This window comes from Pyxicephalus adspersus, chromosome 8 (genome assembly GCF_032062135.1).
Source record: "Pyxicephalus adspersus chromosome 8, UCB_Pads_2.0, whole genome shotgun sequence".
Lineage (NCBI taxonomy): Eukaryota > Metazoa > Chordata > Amphibia > Anura > Pyxicephalidae > Pyxicephalus > Pyxicephalus adspersus.
In genome coordinates, this window is record NC_092865.1 from 64,418,352 (window position 1) to 64,442,506 (window position 24,155).

Genomic DNA, 24,155 nt, shown 5'->3' on the forward strand with positions numbered 1-24,155 from the left:
CTCTCTTGCCCCGTGTATTGGTGTAATTCTCAGTATATGATCTTTCACAGAAGCACTTATCTTGTTCTTGATGTTGAGTGTAATTCTCAGTATCTGTTCTTATTCTGTATCTATGAATACTGCACAGAAATACTGGTCCTGTATGCTGGGTGTGATTCTCGGTATCAGTTTTATACTCTATTCATGGTTGCTGCACAGAAGTGATTCATACCACTATCAGTACTATACCTCCGACAGGTTTGCTTTAAAACAAATTCTAACACAAATCTAATAACTAAATTTCTAAAGATGAGGCATTGGTATATTTACTGCAAAGACAAATAGTGTGCAATATCAACAATTTCACTTATTATGTTGCAGACTTTACTCAACGCAAACCACAAGTGAATAAATATGCAAATGTGGGTACTTCAGTTCTTCTCATCTCCCATCCTAATATTTGGTGCCAAGCACTTCTGACATTCTAATATTTGGTGCCAAGAACTTCTTACTAATGTCCCTTTCCAGGTTTCTTTGCTTATAATAAGTATCAGAATAATCTTACCTAATCAGATAGAAGTTGGCCTTGAAAGGAGCTTTGAAATGTTTGAAAGTCTTATAGAAAGGTACTGGGACACAGAGATTTATATGAGACCAGTGTCCTACCTTCTGAATATTAGCTCTATTTTATAAACAGGATGTCCAGAGCTGGCTAAGCAGGCATGGAGCACTCTCGTTGGCTTCTGATCTGCAAGAAACTCTTGCAACAGTTGAAGTGCATTCATTTAGATTTAGAAAGAGATTGAACCAATTAAAACTGCATGGGAGTTATGTCAGGAAACAGCATTGGCTTTCCAAAGATTTGCAATGCCATAGTTTGTCATGGCAATAGGCAACCAGACTTTTTGAAAAAATATTCTGTAAACTGATGAATTGATGAATGCGTTTGTCCTCAGTAACAGTAAACATGCTTGGTGCAAACCAAGAGAATATTTCTAGAACCCAATACCAACTGTGAAGCATGGTAATGGAAATGCTATGGTTTGGGGTTGTTTTGCTGTTCCAGGCTCTGAACAGATTGCAGTCATCAAGTTAAGTCTAAATTCTGCATTAATAACGTATGTGCAGTGAGGATGTGAGGCCATCTATTCTGCATTTGAAATTAGAGTGGAAATGGATCCTTCAGTTCAATAACGATTCAAAGCACACAAGCAAAGCCACCAAGGAATGGCTTTTAAAAGAAGAAATGGAAGGTTATGGACTGGCCAAGTCAAAGATATTTGAAATGGGTATTCTATGCAGGAAAACCCACAAACATATTGTAAATGAATGAATTCTTCATGGAGTGGTTATGTTATTTCTGCAATACCAGCTAGTGGGGCGCCAGGGGTTTAGTTAGGTTTTCCTTGTACACCATTACATTTGTTGATTTTTTTTTTAAATAAGTGCTAGAAAAGACACATTTTCATTTTTTTAATTTAAGAACATCACTTGATCTAGAGGCACTCCAATGCTTGCTTGTTTAAATACATTGTATTTGGAAAAAGTCAATAATTTCCATTAGGAGATATGCCAGCAGCTTTTGGAGCCATCACGGTCTGACAATCACTTATCACACAAAATAGGAACAAGAAGGAGAAAAAAAAAACAAAAGGGAAAAATTATAACAATGCTCAAATACATGAAAGATATTATTATGAAGTGCTATTAAAATAATATTGAAAAAAGGTTTAAATGACAGCTGATGTGGGTGAAATCAAAAAGGTTGCTTTATTATGCTGATTATTACTAGAGGCTCGATGCCTTTCCCTAATCTGACTTTTTTTATTTATAGCCTAATGAAATCTGGTTGCTGTGGTTTACTACATGGGAGTCACTGTGCTCTTTGTGTTTTCATTAAAGACACATTTTGATGAGGACTGTATATGGCAACTTAAAGTGGAACTAAACTTGAAAGGTAAAAATTGCTACCATGTATGATTTAATATCAGAAAATACTTTGTATGTCTCTCCTATCCAGAAAAACTATATCCCTATCATGTTAACAGTGTATACCATTCACAGTGCTCTGTACCATCCTGACATCTGGGTGAAGCTGGGCAAACATTATTATTTAATATTTGTTTGGGACCAGGTAAATCATTCATATCTCCATTGTATACCTGGATTACAGGTTCAGAACTCGATAATATTCAGAATTCGGTAACGATGTGATAGAATATTGATGAGGAACTAATTCTGATATTCTTTTTTTTTTGGTTATACACAACTCAGCTCAATGATATAAGTAAATATTGGAGACTGCTATAATTGGCTGATGGCTGTCGGAACGTAAAAGAAAAGAAGTAGTCAATGGCCTGTTGCTTTCCCCCATGCCCCACACATTCTCAGGTCAATTGTTTAGAGGCTTTCCTGATCAATATTTGGTTTATATGTTGATTAACTATTGACTGAAATGCCCTAATTTTTAAAGAGATTAGTTACATTTAATGTTTTCATTGAAACTAACATTTAAACTATTGCAAATATTGACTAAGGCAACCTTAAGTGCCATGTTCTAGAACACCAGTGCTTATGCATCCTAGATGGGCTTACGTCAGCTACCAGTTTAGCTTAATCTTGGTTTTCCAATATACCATATTGCATAGATTTGTGAATTAGAAACAGGAATCTTATGAAGGTTGGGTGTGTATGCCTGAAATTCTGAGCAAGTAGGCTGTATTATTTGTAAGGTTTGATTGGAGACTACCTTTGAAAGTTCAGTGATCCTTTAAACTTTGTTCAATAAATTGATCAGTCCTTTCTAGCAGATTTTCCCCATGACTGAATAAAAACCTAATATTGTGCTTAGCCCCAAGAAAAGAGTATGAGGGAAGAAGCTGGTAATGATTATCTAATGAGCTTATCATTAGTAATCGAATCTCTCCTAAAAGGAAGGATCAATGATCATTTTAAAAAACCACTTGCAGGACCTTATGCATCATTGCCTTACTGAGGGCAAGCCGTACTACTATTTTTATTTACTATATCAAAATATTTGGACCAGGATGGTGATGTGGACATAGTTTTAGACACAGCTAAATCTTGATTTCAGCAAAACATTTAATACAGTTCCACATAATATTCCTATAATTTATTGTACAAGATAGTGCAACTAAAGTCGGAAGAGGAAGAAGAGGAGCAAAATGGCGTCACACGTCACTGGAACGAGGACAGGTGAGTTGGCCTGGGTTTAGTTCCACTTTAACATTTGGGTAGTTCAGTGGGTACACAATTAAAAGATATGGTGGTGGTTGTAAATGTGGTTTGTTCATGACAGGGACTAGTAATCCGTGGTACCTCAAGGCTATGCACTGGATCATTTTCTATTTAAAATGTTTGTTATTGATAAAACTAAAGGTTTGGTGAGTAGGGTTGTCTTTTTGCTGATAACAAAAAGAGGTGATAGAGTTGATTTACCTGGAAGTGTTTGTAATATAGGACATGATTTAGCATTGTTGGGAGATTGGTCAAAGTAGTAGCAATTGACGTCCAATATAATAATACTCAAAAAAAAATTCCTCTGTCATGGGGGAATACAGTGTGGACCAGAATGCCATTAGTGGACTGATAACAACATCTCAGCCTGAGCACTAAGCTTTTTTTTTTTTTTTTTTTACAAGATTACTTTTTTACTTTTTTTTACAGAATTACTTTGTAATAATAAAAATAGAGCTTTCTGGAATTATTTTGTTGTTGCTGTGTATTGTCCCATGTCACAAATGTTTTCATACAGACTTGTAAAGAGAGCCTATGTGGTGTTTACCGCCTCTTGTCAAATACAAGGAGCCAACGAGAAGTAACAAGCCCTTGTATTGTACTAAAACCACTTATAAAAATCACTTGCAGGAATCACCAATTTAAATCTATAGAGGCAGCAGGGGCAGTAAACCATCCCTGGATGCTACATATAGCATTCAAAATTACCTGGCCATGTTGCTGCCATTGCCTGCCAAATAAAGGATATTGAATGGACCCTTTCCCCCCAGTATTAACGACTATTATGTTAACTATTCAAAACTGCGTGCAAAAACCATTAATCAGAACCCATCCTAATTGTATGGTATAGTGGCCTACATTTCTCTGTCTATTGGGTGATTTTGAATCAAAGATGCGCCTATAGTTTTTAGTATCACATGTTCAGTTTCAACTGTCAATGTTTGTGACATGTTTAAGATAAATAAAATATAAGTTGATAATTCCCTAAGAGTTTTTTTGTGAGCATAACAACCAGTGACCATTCACTTTCTGATTTTTCGACAAAAGAATATTGTTCATTTCTTTCAGAACATGGGGATAATGAGTGTTAAATTGCATCAAACATCTTTATAAGTAGGTAAAATTGATGTTTCCTGCTGAATGTCCCTTTTGTCAATAAATACATGTTTTTGTGTGTACAGCTTTTTTTAGCTGAATCTTCTTCACCAATTTTCTCATTAGGTTTACAGCATGAAGTCCAGATTTGTATGGCTACAAGACCCCCAGGTTACCTCCTATGGCTTGGCACCATGTCCACTTTGGGTTTATTATAAGACACGACTCAACTATTACATTAAGCTTGCAATTTCCCTATGACCTATTTGTATTTCAATGATTCTTTTTGCTCAGCTGAGTGAATGTATTTAATTGTGATCTTATGGGTAATAACCTGTGACATATCTGAGACAGAAAAGGACCGCTGGGTCTTTTTAATCATGAAAATGACAGTAATATGTTCTTGCAATAAACACATCTTCACCATTTTATAAACCAAGGTTAGAGTTGTATAAAGGATTGCCCTCTCGAACTCTGTGATAGTTAAAAGCAATTTCTTTCAGAATTTAGGTTTTAGGTTACTAAACGTAAATGAGCTCTCTACTTGGGTTTGTCTTTTTTCTGCATAATGGTGCACAGTCAGTAAAAAAAGGAATATTATACTGCAGGGCACCCCTTACCAGCCCAAAAATATAGTAATCCTTCGTATCAAGCCCACACCATATGTGTATAATTGGTTGTATATACAGAAGGTGAAAGTCCTCTAAGTGATTTTGTGTCTGTGAGGACTTTATAGATCAGCCTATTATCTGTGTTTTTTCAAAATAGGATTTTAATCTTTGTAATGTCTATGTACAGGGGAGGGGGATGATGAGCAAGTGGCACCCCCTTGCTTCCTTCTCCATAGGGAAGTACAGCCTTCGTCCCTGCTCAGCTGTTCATAACGATGCCATTGTATACATGCTGTATACATTTCACCTTGCTTCTTGAATGACAATCTTCTAGTATGCATGCATAGCTTACGTCTACCATAATGTAAAAGTATACTGTGCAAACTTTATTATTTAAGTACCTTAACAATCTCCAACCCCTTAGGCATTCTAAAAGTGTGGTCTGAAGAGCTTCCTAAAGGTTACACATTGCAAGTTTTTTTTCCATAAAAAGGAAAACAGATTGGAGATATTCTTGGTTATTCTCTGTGCTTAAAGTGTACCTAAACTCCAAAATTCCACTCTACATAAAAGGATAGACAACCCTTTTATGTACAGTAAAAATTCTGGCCGCCTAGGCGATTGAGAATGAATAGGTGCGCAAAGCCTCCTGGGATACCTACATCAGCTCTTGAGACGCTCGGGCATGCGCAGAAAGAGCCTTTTCGCGCAAAGAGAAACATTTGCCGAACTCACGCATGTGCAGTAAGATTGGCAAGTTTTTTTTCCATCTTACATCACCCGATCTCACGCCTGAGTTGGGTGACGTAGGATGAAGAACCAGGAAGAAGAGACAAAGATGGCGGTACCCAGAGCCCCAGCTTCGGGACGGATGTTAGGACGACGCGGAACCCAATGCAAGACATCCCAGATGGATCGGTCTGCCCTGCGGGATTGAAGGTAAGTGTATTTTTTTTTTGACAGCTTTCAGTTTAGTTCCGCTTTAAGCTCAGCGAGTGTAGTATTGTTTAATAATATGCTTCTCTTATTTTATTAGAGTTTATTATAATGACGTTCAGCAGCAATATAAAACAGCAATTAGACCATTACTAACTTTGCTGAATTTCGTTTGTGCTGGATAAAAATTTTAAAAGCAGAGTTTTCTTCAAAATGAACCTGTGACTTCAAACTCTGGCAAGAACGTAGAAGCATGCGCCTGAACATACCGCTAGGTTTATTGCAGCCATGGAGCATATACTGATATTCTCAAAGCACAGGCACCTCTGACCACATGACAATGTTTGAGCCTGGTGATAGGCTGCCCAAGCACCAGGGGTTGTATTGAATGGTGGAGGAGTTCTTACAGACGCTATATTGTAGGTGTTTTATGAGAAGATGACTTTTGGTGCCCAAAGGTTGTAAACCCTAAAATGTATGTGAATTGTTACAGTGTGTGATTTTTTTTTTTTTTTTTTGGCCAGGCAGTGTCTTTGTATATGCCAATATCAGAACAACTGGCTAAAAATATCCAACCTAAACATTGATTGTTTTCCCCCTGTCAGGGATGGGCAAACTACAGCCCACTTTTTAATCTGGACCATCAAATATTGGTATAAAATGGCAAAAAAGGATGACCAACAATACTGTTACAACTGAAATTGCATGTAAGTTTTTTTTTTTTACTTTTAGGTAATGGCATTTACACATAATTTTTATCAGGTCATACAAACACTTTCCATCTATCCGATACTGGCCTGGCAAGTCTGCCAAATCCTAAAATTCATTGTGGAAAAAAGTTTGCCCATCCCTGTTATAGACAAACAATCTGAGCCAACCACAGATAGCCAGACTAGACAAAGCTGATCTTAGGCTATGTACACACGTGCAATAATTGTCATTGGAAAGGATCTTTCATAATCCCTTCCAACGACAAATGACTGCACGATGCATGAACGAGCGATGTACATACAGCAGCATTCTATTCTATGGAGAGGGGAGGAGAAGAACGACCAAGCAGAATTCTGCTGCATTCTCTCCCCCTTCACTTGCATTACGATCGCTCTTCATCCATGGATCCTCCAGGACGGTCGTTCCGATGACGGACGACAAGCACTGCACACAAGACAGATTCTCGTCTGATATGAGCCAACTATCGGATGAAAACCATTGCAGGTGTCTACATAGCCCTATGTCTGTAGGCTTTTTTTGAGATATTAGGACCACTTGTACAGCTTACTACAGGAAGGTCTCACTTTCTGATAGCTACTGCACCAATGGGATCACCATGATCAGGAGAAAATACATGAAATCAGTAATAATAGGCCTGATTTATTAAAGCTCACCAAGGCTGGAGAATATACTTTTTCATCTGTGAAGCTGGGTGATTCAGCAAACCTGGAATGGCTCTGGTCTGGGATTAAAAAAATTAGCTAACAAATAGCAAATGACTTTTAGGAAATCCATTCCAGGTTTGCTGGATCGTCCAGCTTCACTGATGAAAGTGTATCCTCTCCATTCTTGGAGAACTTTAATAAATCATGCCCATTGCTCCTAATTGTCTTAATGCTTTAGAAGTCTCCCTGTTTTTTTCTCACCTGAATGGCAAATCTAATGTAATCCAATTACTTAACCAGCAGGGTGTCTAATATTGTGTCACAGTGATTGTGTTTCAGGGGAACAAAGGGCCAGACCTGAAAATGATAGATAAATGAAAATGCATTGATAGAAGAGATGTTGTAAATGTTAAAAAAATTATATAATGATTTATTTTTTAATGTTAAGAACAAACATCTTTAAAGGTTTTCTAGTAAATCTAAATATTATTTTCTTATTTATGAATTCTATCCCGCAGACTCCTTTTCTTATGTTTAGAAAGTTAATCTTATTTGCTTTAAGGAATAAAATCCTGTAAGTACTGAGCTCAGTAAATAATTGAAGCTTAAATTACATGTATAGCTACAGCAGTCAGAAACTCCGCTCCATTCTTCTTCTGTTGTGCTTTGTATAGCTTTATACGTAGCTTCAATTAGAGAGGGGATGTCTAACCTGGGAAAGGCTGATTAAACAATTATACTTTTTCTAAAAAGCCACAATGTGCTGCAAAATATGTCATGGCTGCAATATGTAATACACATAACAAATGTTTATTTGTAAGGTATTATCTAAATAGTAGAAAATGTTGTAATAACAGTTGAATAATACTGTCCACATAAAATATTTTTTATCTCTCCTTAAAGTGTATGCATAGGCAAAAAAATAAATATTATATATAAAATTTGCCCATGCAAAATAAATATATGCATATGTGTTTCCAGGGTAATGACTTAGAGCACTGGTGGATTTCTTTTTAGAAACTACCCATCAACAGGATCAGGCTAGGAGGAAGCACTTTAATCTTTTTATTATATACAAGGGCGACCTTTAATCTGCATTTGATGTAATTTACAAGTAAAAAAATGTTGCTGTTTACCTCTTTAGTTACCCTAAGCTGTTTCCAAAAAATATTAACAAAAGAAAGTCTTGTTTGCTCCTTTATCTATAGATTGTAAGCTCTTCAGGGGAGGGTCCACTCCTCCTGTGTCACTGTCTGTATCTATTTGGTATTTACAACCCCCATTTAATGTACAGCACTGCATAATATGTTGGCGCTATATAAATACTGTTTAATAATAACAAATGTGGTGGACCCAACCAGTGGAACCAAACCCTTTTTATTATCACCTGTTCCCACTTTGTTGGGGGTGCCACCAACTTTTTTCTTGATTCACTCTTCGACCTTCTTGATTGACCAGCCTAGGATGACATAACTACTGTCCATGTATGCAAGAATTCATTTAGTCTTGGCCGCTGCAAGTTGGACAGTGCAGTGAATTTTGACAGAAGGGATGTTGATCAGTCAGGTTAGAATGCTTATTGCGATAGGTGTCCCTTTATGAGATAAAGCCCTGCCTGCTTCCAACTTTTTGAAAGTGGACCTTTATTTCCACTTTAGGTTTTTTATTATCCCCCCACCCCTGCACATCTGCCTTAGGTACTAGCACCAGCTTGGTGTGGGCTGGTAAGTCGTTGTCCGGGGTATAAATGGTTTGTAGCCTGCACAGAGGGGGTAAAATTAGGTCTGAAGAGCAGGCTAGTAGGCCTGTAATGGACACTGCTAATCTAAATTGCCATTCCAACTTATTCAAATTCTGGTATTGAGGCTGGAGGGCATATTTGGCTTCTTTGCCTTGAGGGCCACTGAAGGACATTGTCCGCCATTGCCCATCAGTGGTAAACTCCACATCTCTCGCATGGCAGGTTTTCGAAAAGAAAGAAAAAAGTGAATCACAAAATTGAAACAGTAATCATAGCAATGTACTAGTAACCGTGCATTGCCTGTTTCGGTAGGAAAAAAAAAAGGTTGAGTGAATTTACAGATTGCTTTATAGACACTTTCTGCTCTGTGTAGCATGAAACTGCTGAGGATTATTTAGAGCTGACCTCTTATTTACGGCCTACATGCTCAGGCTCCTGTCTATTGATTATTTGAAATACAGGCAATCATTCTAACTGTGCTTTGTGCTTGTTTCTAGGTCAGTGTAAAAAGATTGTGGCGCCCGAGTCAGGCTCCTATCACATTGTTCACGGCAATGGCTCTTCAGTGGGGACTGTTATTATGTTCCAGTGTTCATCTTCCTATCAGTTGGTTGGGGAAGGGTTAACAACCTGCATCTGGAAAGGTAACAGCACGCTATGGACGTCTGGAGCACCAACCTGTAAAGGTAAGAAAGCAACTTTATTTTGTCCTTTTTCCTATTAATTGTTATTATAACCTGTAAAACTTTATTGTGGTTAGTTAATGGTTTGCATCCATTGGATTCAGCAATGGCAGATCTGAAAAGATGGGCCTTTTTATTTTTACCCTACTGTATTAGGCATTAATGCACACATTGTAGTGATATGAAGTGTATTAGGGCAACTAAAAATGCACCCTTTTTTGGTCACAGGTTAGATGTGTTGTGGTTACATAGGGACATCATCCATCAAGTTCAATCACTGGGGAAATAAACATATCCCAGATATAAAAACCAATAAGACATAGTTGGTCCAGAGGAAGGCAAAAAAAACCCTGGTCCAATTTGCTACAACATGGGAAAAAAATTCCTTCCTGATTCCATGAGGCAATCAGATGTTCCCTGGATCAACAGTCACTGTTATCATTACTTTAAATCCTTAATACCCAATCAAAAATGCATAGCACCTTTTAATGAACTCTAAAAACCTGTATTTTTTTCCCCTGTTGTACCAGGTTTTTTTGCCTTCCTCTGGACCAACTGTGTCCTATAGGGTTTTATATCGGGGATATGTTTATTTCACCAGTGGTTGAACTTGATGGACTTATGTCTTTTTTCAACCTAACCTACTATGTAACTATGTAACTATGTATTTCCCAATTGTAAACTTACATATATTGGATTATATCGATTACTTTTACTAAAAACTGTTTAGTATATTTTTTAAGTTTTTTTCAGTGGTGAGTGGTGGTGCTACAACACTGGTAACGTTGGGAATCCATACTTAGGTAAGGTTGGGAGTCCCTACTAACATACCCAGTTTTGGAAGCACTTACCCATATCCTCTACTTCCGTTGGGCTTCTAATGGCTGATGATCAGTCCACAGTTACAGAGAAATCTTTTGTCCTTATCATCCCTTACTTGGACATGTCGTATGCACAATTCAGGGTGTGTTACCCCTTTAATTTTCATATTTCTATTTTCCCTGTAATTTCAGAATTCTGGCATGGTTGAGCCCTTTTTTATTAGAAAGGGAATGTAGGTGCTTGGGTTTCGGAGTGAGAAGGACATGAGGTCTGGATGGTTGCTGTAGAGAAGGGCATGTGTGTTGAGTGATTGCTAAAATGAAGGACATGTGTGCTGCGGATTTTCTAAAGAGGAGGACATGCCACTTTTTTAAATAGGTAAAGCTAAACTTTCACAAAAAAACAACACTTCTGTTTACTTTTGAAGAGCCCTCAATCCCTCCACTGAGTCCATTAGGTCCCGTGCTATCCCAACTTCCTTGGCTTCTGCTCACATCACCCGATCTCACATTGCACACGCACAAGATCGGGTAAAGTGTCTTCCTGAAAATATAAAAAAGTGCCAATCTCACAGTAAAAAATCTGAACTTTTTTTGCATTCCAGGAAAGCCCCTTATGACACATGTCTGAATTCTAAAAGACAATCTATACACCCTTATATATAGTGTAAAAAATGATATGATAACTCCGCTTTAAGGGTTTTTTGGTGGAGGTGCCCATCCTATGAATATCATACTATAAGTAGTAGAGTGATTTGTTATTATATAGTGCTTACCTTTGTCCTCTCATCAAGGGCCTAGCAGGTCCTCCCACGACAGGCTGCCTACAGAAAACTACGAGTGGGCAGATACCAGACCAGTCACAGCTGCGGAGTGTAAGTAGCTGTGCAGCACTGAAAGTCCTCATTACAGGAAACTTTTGCGAAGAGGTAGAGTGCTGCAGTTTTTTTTTCTATAATGAAAATAATAATAATTTCAAGTAAGAATACACCTGGCTCCTGCATGCAGCAATTATGTGTTTATTCCAGAGTTCAGCTTGAAATTTGAATTAATGTCAAATCATTCTAGAAGTTTAATTAAACATGAGGGTGATCAGGGAGATGTTTATTCTGATTTGCTGACTCATCAGCTCCCATCTGTCTCCGCTGAGTGCAGCTCACGACACAGGAAGGTTAAATATAAAGCAGAGGAATATGAGGGAGCCCAAATAACCACATAATAAACTGTTCTGTCCAAAATACTGTACTGCCTGAATTATTAAACATAAATACATTGATGTTACATTTATTTCAGGTTTTGGATTATTTGTGTTTATGTGAGCAAATCCAACCTGACCAATGTTTTTACTATTTTAACAGATATAGGGTTAACAGGTAAGGTGTTGACCTAGAAATGACTATTAGGAAGCATTGGACATCCTAAAGAGACCTTGCTAGGTCTCTAAATCAAAATTTTAGTTTCCTACTATAGTAGAGACAGTATACTTGCCTCCGTTGCAATCTTTGCTATTCTCTTCAGCATTCAATATTTCCTGCACCCTTAGCTCAATACTTAGCAGTAATGTAGGGAGATGGAAGAAGGATTATGGCACTTGGAGGAGTCAGACGCTTTTGACACTCCTAGTAGTCACTGCAGGCTCTTGTAGATGATACAAATCTAGAACAGAAGGGAGGTGGAACACACAGGTCATCAGAGGTGTCTATATAATCCCTTTCTGCTACAGGAAACCGATATTTTGATTTCTGTAGAGACCCACGGAATGGAACTGCATACCATCGGCCAATATGTTTTATTAGCTTTGTGACTGCTGAGATTGTTCACTCTGTTTATCTTAGTTACTATTGTCATTGGATCATAAAGTAATGGGAAATCCAATATTTTTTAAAACATTTTTTGATTGGGGGTTTTACAACAGCGGGAAAAGGTAGGGGGGTATAAAAGGAAAGGGGACATAACAATTAGGGAGGCTGATACAATACAGCAAAAAACTTTTAACAACTGACAATATAGTAGTACAAAATAGTACAAAATATTGCAACGATTTCAGAAAATAAATAAGAAAAGAGAATATTCCACATATACAAGTGTTTGGGGGCAGATATCCCCTGTCACTGAACCTCATCATAAGACATCTAGAGAAAGGAAGAGCAACATCAAAAATAACAACCAAATAAAAATACAACATTCCGGGGGATCATTTATCATAAACATAGCTGATTAACCTGAAAACTGAAAAGAAGTGTCAATGTTACCCCTAAAACGTGGCTACTTCTCTGTGGTACTACTAAGAAGGGTTTCCTGAAAGAGAAATTTAGATAAGAATAGGGAAGGGGTGGGCAAGAAGTGCCTCGTCCCAAAAATATTGGTGTATGAACCGGACATTCAGGAGTGAATCGTTTGAGGGTAGAATAGTGGGAGGTATCTAAGTTTGGTATACCGGGGCCGGGCTGAGGAGGACAACAAATATCCATACTTCTACTACACTCGGTCTTGCCGAATAAGATCCTAATATAGATATAGTCGCTAACAGATCATGGTGGGCCTAGGTAGCGAACATATTCTGCCGATGTGAGAAACTGAGACCAGTAAAACCACGTATTAAAAAACTTTCTACTCATTACTAGTAACATGGAAGTCAAGTCTTCCAGATGATGTATCTCATTGACCCATTGATCACAGCCATAAATGAATGGCTCAGCCTTCTTTCAGTATGCCGCAATACCAGAATTTGCTGCCACAACCAGGTGTCTTAGCACTGAATTCTTGTACACTTTTTCTGAAAACATGTTGTGTTGAAGAAGGAAGAAGGCTGGCCCTTCCGGAATCCGTCAGTCTGTCATCTGTTGGGCAATATCCTTGACCGTGGACCAGAAAGGTTGGGCGAGGCAGTCCCAGAAGGAAATCCAATCTTTTATGGTTAACAATGGTACAGGAGGTGGGAAAATTATTCCGATAGGGATATATGTTACAATCAATTTTGTCTGGAATACTTCCCTTATAAAGACTTTGGGCTTCCTTTATTAAAGCTCTTCAAAGCTGCAGAAGATACATTTTCATCAATGAACCTGGGTGATCCAACAAACCTGATTCAGGATTTAAAACATTTGCTAACAAAAAGCAAAATACTTTTAGGAATTTTATTCTGGGTTTACTGGATCACCCAGGTTCACTGATGGAGAGCCTTGGAGAGCTTTAATAAATCAGGCCCTTTAAAGGACTTACTTCTGTTGTTTCTCTAGGCCAAGAAGTGAACTTCTAACTGGGCAAATGCAGTTTGCAAAGGCACTGCATATTTTATTCAGAACTAAAAATAATTTGGATTTAGACCTACTTGTAATTAGGAATTGCTATTGTAATTTGAAAAGTCAGCCTGTTTAAAATAAAGACCTAATGATAATTCTTAAGGGTGATCATCCAAGGAACAAGTGACTGTTATTGGGCTGTATATAATTCCTGAGCAAAGCCAAGCATTTTGTCCTTGAACTTCACCATGGCATTGGTGCATACTGACAATGAGTTGATTAGACTTGATTTGCATTTGCGAGGTGGGTTAAAATAGAAAATTAGGCAATATCTTTACCTCTCTGGTGGTCCATGACTCCCAAGCTACTGCAAGGACTTGACTACTCAGATTGGTCCAATACTTGTTCCCCTTGCTGCTCTCAATGGTTCCTCCAATTCACCTGTACATCCCATTTTGTAAAGTGCAAGTGATTGGAAGAAAACATTGTGTGCGTAGAAGGTGGGTAATGGCCAGGTATTCACACACCTGGAAATGTGGAATGCCTGCAGTGGCCACAGTGCAGCGTTGCAGTGATGCATTAAGTCACCGTATGCTGGGAAGGTAATTAAAGCACTTCTTTTTAAAGATATACCTTTTATATATTTACCCTTTAGTGACATGGTATACTGTTGGCTGCATAAAAGGGGTACTTCCCTATCACACTAACCCCTTTGAGCTTCACCATCCTCTTGAGTTTGATACACACAGATTACTAGCCACAGATCAATTCACTCCACTCTCTACTTGGTTGTGGCCAGTCATACAGACGTTTCACACATTCAAACATTTATATTGAATGTAGCAATGTAGAAACAAATATAGATAGAAGGCAGCAAAAAAAGTCATTATATATTAAGCAATCTTGAGATTTCAAAGCAAACCACATGGTTTATCACTGTAAGAGACTTAGTGACCTGTAAATGGTGCACAATAAAGATGTTTTTTTTTGCAAATTAACTTTTCTAGTTCAATTTGTCTCTTTGTTCATTAGCGTGCATACGCATTTAATGACCTCCAAATAGAAGACAAGAGCTATACTATAGACTATAAGTAAGGCAGCCGTAGTCTAGGAAACAGAAAATAGGAGATGAGAAGAAGATTCAACCTTCCTAGGGTGCTGCAGGTTCAAGAAGGTTGTTGAGTTTAGTGTAATTACCCAGTGATTCCAGGCAGGGGTTGTGAGAGTTCGGATAGTTCCCAAATTATGGGATGTTTCTCTATGTGACTCGGCCACTCATCCTTATATGTGACATTGCTAGTGCTTGGCAAGAGGCTACAAAGGCATTGCTTTTACAATTAGGTGGGGGAAATTCCTCTGCTCAAATACTAAATTGATGCAAATAGCTTTTTGCCTTGCAAATGTAGTTGTGCAATTTTTGTTTTATTATGATGTGGGATACATTTTTGATAAATATCAAGTTCTCCTGCAAATTTCTGCTCTCTGAGTTTGGACGGCTGCCACCAGCTCTTCCTTAAACTCTCCTGTATAACATCTTAATCCATATGGGATATCTTCCTGAACACTGGGAAGCCTTTCCTAGATCATTCATTAAACCTTTAAGTTTTCCTTGAAGATTCTATTATAGAATTGAAGAACAATATCTCAGCCAGTTTATTCTTATTGTAAACTACAGATATTATAAACCATATTCCTCTTTCTCCATCTCCACAATCAATTATCCACTCTTAAACGCAAATAATCAAAGAATTCAGGATACTGGTGATGTCTCTTCTATCTACTAATAGTTGAACAGCAATTTTCATCAGTGTATTCAAATACCTGTTTAAAATTTTCCATCGTGCCAAATTTTCTTTGCATAGCTTTTTGGTTGAAGTACACTGAAGATTTACTCTCACATTTTTTCACCCCTGATATATACCAAGGTCTCAGTTATCCCCTGGGGAAGCCCGTTAGGGCAAAACGCAACGGGGGAGACCATGAGCATATTATTGAGCGATATCTGGATGCTGTATATGTGAGAGTGTTTTATCAAGTCATAGCCAGAATTCTCATGGCCTTTTTACCAATGTTGTTTCTAAAAAGATATTTTAGTGAATTGAATAAAGCATTTTAAGCTATGTTAGACCTTTATTTGCCGTAAAGAGCCACTATCTCTCTATCTCTCCCCTTTTCTTGCTCTCTGAAGCATTCTTTAATAGGGTGATCCCTAGCTTCCAGTGCTGCAGGATCATGGTCACCCTCCCATTAGAACTACAGGCAACCATTCAGACCTCACAGTCCACTACATTAAAAATTTTTAATCCTGCGCATGCGTGGGGAGCTGTGTGTCACTCAAAGTAGAAGAAACTTCCCCCAGAGTGACGTGATGATGCCAGAACTCACCCACTCTCCCATGGCAGGCTCAGACTTGCTTGCTAAACATTCTGGGGGGACAGTAGTGCAGGGCTGTGACTACAGGGGACATGATCAGTGGGGTCAGGAGAAGGCTGGGGGGTGCACCAGACAGGTAATTTTTCTGTGGACCACCAACTGTTGTCCTGATCATTTAGAATCTGATAACACAACATCCTTCAACTAACGCTGGATTTACTAGAAGCGGGTGCAAAATACCTAGCAGGCAGTTACTTTACCCCTTTAACCCTTGCTATCACTCAAAGGCAATAAAGACCATACTGCTTACGATAACAGAATATAAGGGGTCGGAGTGGCCACCAGCTAACCAGTCTGTAGATACTCCATGCAAATTCAGCCCAAAACAGGTACTTTTTCTAGTATATCCAATAGATTAGATAATATTTATACTTCATAAAAAATACCATTCCTTATTTTGCCCATTTGTTCGTTGAAACTACCATATGAGTTGGAATTTACATATTTGATGCACACTAACACTGGTAGTCAAATGACACATTTGTTTTGTGGTTTAGCAAGTGAACTTCTTGGTTTGTCACCTTTCTTACTTATTCTCTCTAGTGGAAAGAAATTGACACCTTTACTCATAGAGGTGTGTGTGCTACCAAAATTTTGGTCCAAAATACAATTCTTTTGGCTGCTAAAACTGTAAATATATGCTTTTAATCCAGCAATATGGTAGCCACGTAATGAAAAACAGTGATTTATTTCATAATATTAAATAATGTTGCTATGTGGTACGGCTGTTACTCTGCAAGCATAAAACTGCAATATGAGAGCAAGAAGCAGCATTTTTGAGAGGAAGCAATTTGAAGGTCTTTTTTAAGTAAACAACAGGCAAAGATTATACAATGCGGGTTAAGGGATTTTAAAGGTCTATCATGGGATATAGGGGCCACAGAAATGCTTTCTATTTCTCTATTATTATCACATAAAATAGTTTTCCCAACAGGTAATCACCTACCTTAAAGTGGAGAAGGTATTTGCCTTTTAGTGATCATAAACCTACATACTCTGCAAACTCCCTAAACCTTTTTATACATATATATTTATCACCACAGGCTATTTGGCTGACTGCTTCCAATTAATATCTATCCCCAGGCAGCAGTGACTATAAGAGATATAAAAATAGGACCCTACTTAAAAGGAGCCTTAAATACGATGTCAGCTTTGAATGGCATCCAGAAGTTAACATAATTCATCATTTTGAAGCTAAACATTAGCTCTGCCAAGTTAAAAAAGCAGGAGTGCGAACAATAGCTTAATGATTAAATGGTTAGTGCATTTGGAATCAATGACAATAATTTATTTCCTATTTTACAGCTTTATCAAAATATGAGACCTTTGGATTTAAAGTGGCTGTTATTGCCTCCATTGTGAGCTGCGCCATCATCCTGCTCATGTCAATGGCATTCTTGGTTTGCTGCCTGGTAAAATGTGTGAAGAAAAGTGAAAGAAGAAGATCTAAAAGGTAAGATGGACCCAAGCTGATGAGGTCAGAGCACCAAGATTAACTGGCGCTCCCCTATTTCCTAGCTGTGTACTACCTTCTATGGCACCCAGAACATTTTACTCCCAAATGAGCTTATGTTTTGTCACTCTTCTTCTTCTGATGGAGACTACAAGTGGGTGTATAAATACATAGAGCCTGATTTATTAAAACTCTCCCAAGGTTGGAGAGGATACACTTTCATCAGTGAACCTGGGTGATCCAGCAAACCGAAATTGATTTCCTAAATTTGCCATTTGTTAGCAAAAAATTTCAATCCTCTAGATTCAGTTTTTCTGGATAACCCAGGTTCACTGATAAAAGTGTATTCCTTCCAGCCTTAGATAGCTTTATTAATAAGGCCTATATTGTGGGCCTATAATGTCCACTGTTGTCACCATCTGGAACTCTGCCCTAGAAATGCCAAAAAGTCATCACTGGAATGCACGTAGACAAAGAGAAGGTGCAAGAAACCTGCAGGAGATCAGCAGCACTTGGTGCATACATTGGTGCATTGGGTTGGCATTCATTGGTAATGGCACACCTAATTCATGACCATACATGTTTGCACATTGCACTTTGCAAATGCAGAAAGCATTACTTGCGTGCATTGTGGTGAATTGAACAACCCATTTAAAGGAATTGGCTGCCCTACTGCAACACACATAATCCTCTGTGTTTTTTAGAACTCATATAACTATAGTGGGAACAGGCCATGAGATGCAACAAAGGATAATAAAAGAAGAAGAAAACAGTATTAAAAAAATACACACAACAAGGCAATTGTGTACCCTAAATTGTGTTGACTGAATGTCATTCAGTTAGAGTTATATCCAGTCATGCATGGCAACAAAAGAACCCATCTGACCTTGTCCTTAATCAGGGACACATATGATTTACAGATCTCCTGGGGCTGTCTGAGGTTGGATCAGGTTAGAGGGTAAGGTACAGATGGAGCTGCTGTCAGTTATGCCAGTACCTGTGCAAATCACATTAACGGGATTATCTGGACAGTCTGCATTGGCATTGCTGTAGTTCAAATGTATATCTATAAAATGTATGTATAAAAAGTTATTCAAAGTACATAACACAATCATAATATCAATTTAAATTCCTTAGCATATTGCAGATGTGTTTTGTTTTGAAACACTAAATCTACTAGTTTAGATGTTAAATTTTTTTTTTTACTTTACTTTTTGGGGAATGTGGAAATTTACCAAGCAAAGTTACCAGGACAAGAAGTGAGGGGGAAATTAAAACAGTCTAGTGGGGGTAAACAGCAGTGCAAAAAAAAAGAAAAAATGGATATCAATTTTAAAAAGAACCCATTGTAGGTATTCACTATTAAGATCCTTTGTGCTTGATATAGAGGGAATTTTTCAGACACTTCACTGGCACCTGTAAATTTTAAACGTAAAGGAAAGTGTATTGTGTTTCAGGTTTCCTTAGAAAAAGTCCTGTTGGCAGAGACATTGGGGAGATATGGCACAGTGATCTGGGGTGCCATGCAAGTCCAGTGGTTTGTTTAGATGTGCTGGTAGACGTTGAGAATGGGAAGGGGAGTGAAGATGTGTAAGGCCGTTTTCAGACTTGCAGTTAGAAAATCACACTGTTCATCATCTGTCATCGTCAGCCGCCCCTTTTCAACTACTGTGCTGTCAACAACTAGGTTTTGCCATCATTTTGTCATGTGGTTGAGATAAAGGTTCAAGGAAAAGCAACCGCATGGCTAGAAAATGGTGCACAAAATGATTCCCAACTGCTCCAATTCAGTTGCATGACATAGATAGATCAGCAGCAAGTATGAAATTGTTCTAATGGGAATTTGGGTATGATGATAGTAGGAGGGCTAACTGCTGCAAGGTAGCAAGAATGGGTAAGGGTAATCTAGTGTTTATAGAGGAGTGTATGTGAAGGATGGAGGGAGTAGTGAGTGCAGATGGGGGGGTCCTGGGGTTGTGGAAAGTGAGAGTGGAAAGGTGCTGGGGTTTGCAGGGAGATGTAATGCTTGCAGATCTGCATTTTTATTATAATTATTATTATTATTATTAATAATAACCAGGAATTATATAGCGCCAACATATTACGCAGTGCAGTACATATGACAGACAGATACAGAAAATGACACAGGAGGAGGAGAGGTCACTGTCCAGAAGAGCTTACAATTCAGGGGGAATAGGGGGGGATATGATTGTTTGCAAAGTCAGAAGTGCAAGGGCTGTGTAATATATATACAGGTAGTCCCCGAGTTAAGGACATCCGACATACAGACGCCTCCTAGATACAAATGGGGCTTCCCTGCTCGCTGTGTGCAGAACGGAGGCTTGAAGGGGGGGGGGGGGAGGTTTGCATGATTTGCAGAAGAAATCTTTTGCAAAAGACAGCTGTGTTGTGGGTGATCTTAGGGGGTGAGCTCTTTTTGCAGCCTCTTGTAACTCATTAATGTCATTAATGACCAAGACAAACTCTGCAGTTGTTTCTTTTTGCATATCGAAGCACAGCTTGCTCCAGAAGTTAATAAATGTCTAGGCACCATAAAGATTTTTATTTTTGCTTTGTTTGTGATTAACTCACAGTGAGGATTTTATACAGTAACTGACACCACGCTGCCTAATAATATGTTGAGACAAACATCTGTCCTAATTGCATTTATTAAATATTGTACCTGTTCCAACTTACATACAAATTCAACTTAAGAACAAACCTACAGTCCTCTACATCTTTTATGTAACCGGGGACTCCCTATATATATATATATATATATATATATATATATATATATATAGCCTTAGAGTGCAATCAGTAGAAAAATGTAACCAGCACTTGGATCCAGTATGGTCATTTGCATATATGAGACTCCTTTGTATGTTTAGAGTTGACATGCTGAGTATTATGTTTTTGTTATCCCCTTGGTACCAGAATAGCTTTCATTGTGACAATCTTTCATTTTAAAGTTACCCAACACTGTGAATTAACCATTGCTGAGTCAAGAGTATATCCGGAACAATTTGCATATTCTGCTGGCTCTGAGTTCCTGAAATGCTTACAGCTTTACTTATTCACCTTTTTATCTTTCTTTTCTGTTTGCTGCCTGTCAGCATAATTATCCTTAAATTGGATCGCCTCTTATTAAATTTTTTTTTGCAACATCTTATAACTAAAACACGTGGATTGCAAAAATATTTTAAAAAGGTAAAGTGGGCCTGTCATTTTTGTTCACACTTCATTTTAATATAATGTAATCAGGAATACCACATTACATTATTATGTTTGGTAAAAATGGTATTCATTAATATTATAAATTGAAAACGCTGTTTCTGAGCCTGCGTTTGGGAATTTCAGCCACGGCAAAGATCACATGGTGTCTGGTCACCAGAAACATTATGGCCTTTTTACATTATTAACAAAAGTCTACTGTGTCTGGCTTGCAGTAGAGAAAGGTCATCAAAGCATAACCACGAAGCGAATGAGAATATGGCCTCATCTGTCTATAGATAAAACTTCAAGCTATTAGTTAATTTTTTAGCATTTAGTGAAATCTTTTTTTAATTGGAACACTTTAACATATAAAAAAAGAATAAAAAAAAGAATGATCAAAGAATATTTTGGGTTTTGGCTATGAGATGATCCTGTAGGGTGTACAGTAGGTAAAAATTACCTAAACTAAACCAACCTTACCTATCCACCATTTGGTACATGCCGAGATCTGTGTACCAAGACCTTTGATTGTTTAAATTCATTCTACTGCCTACATCTGTTCAGTATATCTCCTTGTTAGAATAGACAAAATCCCATTGATGTTAATGGAGCTGTACTGCACAAGTATCGGTAGCAGTGGTGCAAAGGGAATGTAAACGATTGTCAGAATTGGTGCCTGGAAAATATTGAGCTGTAAGGGGGGGGGGGGGTGGAATTCAGTTTGGGGTCAAAGATTAAGCCTAAGTATATTTATCCTTAAAGTAACTAATTTTCATAACTCTGAACAAATCAAAATAATCAGAAGATCCAGAGATATAGGCAGCTATACTTCCTGTAAAACAGCAATACCCAATCTGTAATCCGCAAGAACTTTTTGGTGATCCGTGCCTCTGGTGCAAACCAAAGTGGGAGCAGAAGAAGGACCCCGCTTGGGAGGGCGCACTGGGCAGAGCCGCAGACCATGTCTCTCACACGCATCGCAGGCTCAGGGCGGTGGGTGGGTTATGTCTCTGGACCTGCGATGGGAAAGTGGACAGGTTCTGGCATCATGACGTCACTCTGGGGGACGTTTCTTCCCCTTTGAGTGATACACAGATCCTCATGATGCGTGGTCCGGAGTCTGTAAATTTAGTGGTCCGTGACCTCCAAAAGGTTGGCGACCACTGCTGTAAAAGTTAAGATGGACTCCATCTATCCAAACTCCAAATCCTTCCCAGTGGTCCTAAAATGTGATTGGTGGAGGGACTGACGAATATGCCAAAATGCTAGATTAGAAGAATGCATGACCAAGGTAAAGTCAGATACAATTTCAGGTTCTCCCTGAAACCAAAGACTGGTTTGACATGTATCATTTAGTAATAGGGAGTAGGTAGGGAGTCTAAGATTGTGTAACTCCTCATCAAATCTTCAGTATTCATTGCCTAGGTTAGTGAAATATTTACTTGGTTACTCAAGTTATCTCCCCTTACTGCTTTCAATGACCTTTCTGGAACTTTTAGACAAGGAAGAAGGGACCCCAGGAAATATACATAATATGGGACCCAGAAATTTGATGGTGCACAGCCAATACGCATGTGGCTCGTTTCCAATAGTAATCCAACCCTAACCAAAGCAAGCCATACACATTCCAATTTTTATTTGTTCTCCCAATATTAAAGCAGTACAATGGATAGCTGGCTAGCTTCCCAGATACATGCCAAATGTACTGTTACTGTAAGATGAGTTCTTATTATTTAATTCTTTTCAAAGATCTGGGACTCTACATTTTACAAAAAGATTAAGTATCAGCTGGACATGCATAATGGTCATGGTATAGCAGGGACAAGTTCACCACCAGAATTAAGGAACAACCTATAATGCAGATCATTGCCTTTTCCCGCGTCAGCAATGAGTCACAACAGCAAATAATGTAAACCTAATATGGATAACAAAACCCCCTTTCAATAAAAAAACTGCAGTTGCAGAAGTGAAAATGCCATTGTGTATTGGAACTTTTAGGGATGGCTAAAAATTCTTTTAGGTGTTTTTTTTTCTATATAATTTTTCCTTTGGTACATTTCTGGCCAGTGCCTTGCATTTGACAATAGCTTGCTTATTATCCCTACAAATGGCCACAAGTAAATAGCTAGATTGTGAGCTCCTTTGAGGGACAGTTAGTGACACAACCATGGACTTTGTACAGCGCTGCGTAATATGATGGCGCTATATAAATACTGTATAATAATAATAATAGGACCCCCCACCCATAATCTATATTAGCTTTCACTGCAAAATTCATGAACTTTGAAGGAGATTTGTGAAACTGACCCAAACAGATTTACTCATCCTAACACCACCAAAAATTTCTACAAAAAATAAAAAAAACCTGAGGTTAGTAGTGTTCGATATTGCTTCAGTACCAGAAATGGTACATATGAGTTACATTTCCTCCACCCCCTACCAATTAATTTTCTTCTGACACCTGAAAAAGAGATGTCGATTAGACTTCACTTTAATCGGCCCGGGGAACATTATGTTTTCATTCGGCTTAAATTGAAATTGTGTTATAGTTAATTAACTGGAAAGTATAACTATAAACAAATGAAGAGGGGAACAACAGAGAGGAAAAAAGACAGAAGGAATTATCATCAAAACAGTTTGCTAACGTGTTGGGGAAAATTACATTACTCAAAACCATCTATAGTGAAAGCAGAATAAAAATATTACAACAGTTCAGTGTTCAATTTTGGATTTGTTGACTTGTTTGATTTTATTAACACTAGGAATTTTTTTTTTATTAGATCAAGTTATTATTTAGAGGAAATTTAACTGAATAACCTGTATTTAAAAAGGGGTTAAATGGCAATTCACATAATACACTAATTCTCCATGAATATGAAAAATAATTAGGATCAACTTTCAATATTGCAGTAAAAAAGGGTCTCATTTTGTATTTATTTTTAGATATGAGGGAAATGCTTGGATACTTCTATACAACTTGGAGTTGACGCACTCAATGCACACATATGTAATATCAGCAGCTAGTTTGTGGGTCTAGACCAGGAGCGCCCACACTTTTTTGGCTTGGAAGCTACTTTTAAATTAATGACCAAGTCAAAATCATCCACCAACAATAAAAATGATAAGCATATATTTATTTATATATATACCGAGTATACCTAATATTTAAAAAATATATTGTTTACCTTGCATAACAGCATGAACATGTATGGCACAATACAATTCTGTACATTTCTAGCTATTACCTTGCTCCAATGACATCTTAAACTGAATGCAATCAGCCAAAGTTGCATGGTCCGGACAGTCGTTGC

The 24,155-nt window shown here is 37.9% G+C and overlaps 1 protein-coding gene across 4 annotated transcripts in view; it reads left to right on the top strand.

Annotated features, from left to right (window-relative positions):
* Positions 1–24,155, top strand: part of SUSD3 (sushi domain containing 3) — a 75,932-nt gene that overhangs the window by 39,138 nt on the left and 12,639 nt on the right. The window contains exons 1-4 of one of the 4 annotated variants that reach the window (XM_072420967.1): positions 1,891–1,936; positions 6,485–6,586; positions 9,494–9,682; positions 17,481–17,628. In XM_072420967.1, the coding sequence (XP_072277068.1) occupies positions 6,553–6,586; positions 9,494–9,682; positions 17,481–17,628 (371 nt within the window). In that variant the 5' untranslated portion in view covers positions 1,891–1,936; positions 6,485–6,552. Of the gene's footprint in view, positions 1–1,813; positions 1,937–6,484; positions 6,587–9,493; positions 9,683–17,480; positions 17,629–24,155 lie in introns of those variants that run through there. The other 3 variants (XM_072420964.1, XM_072420966.1, XM_072420965.1) reach the window with 3 other exon arrangements.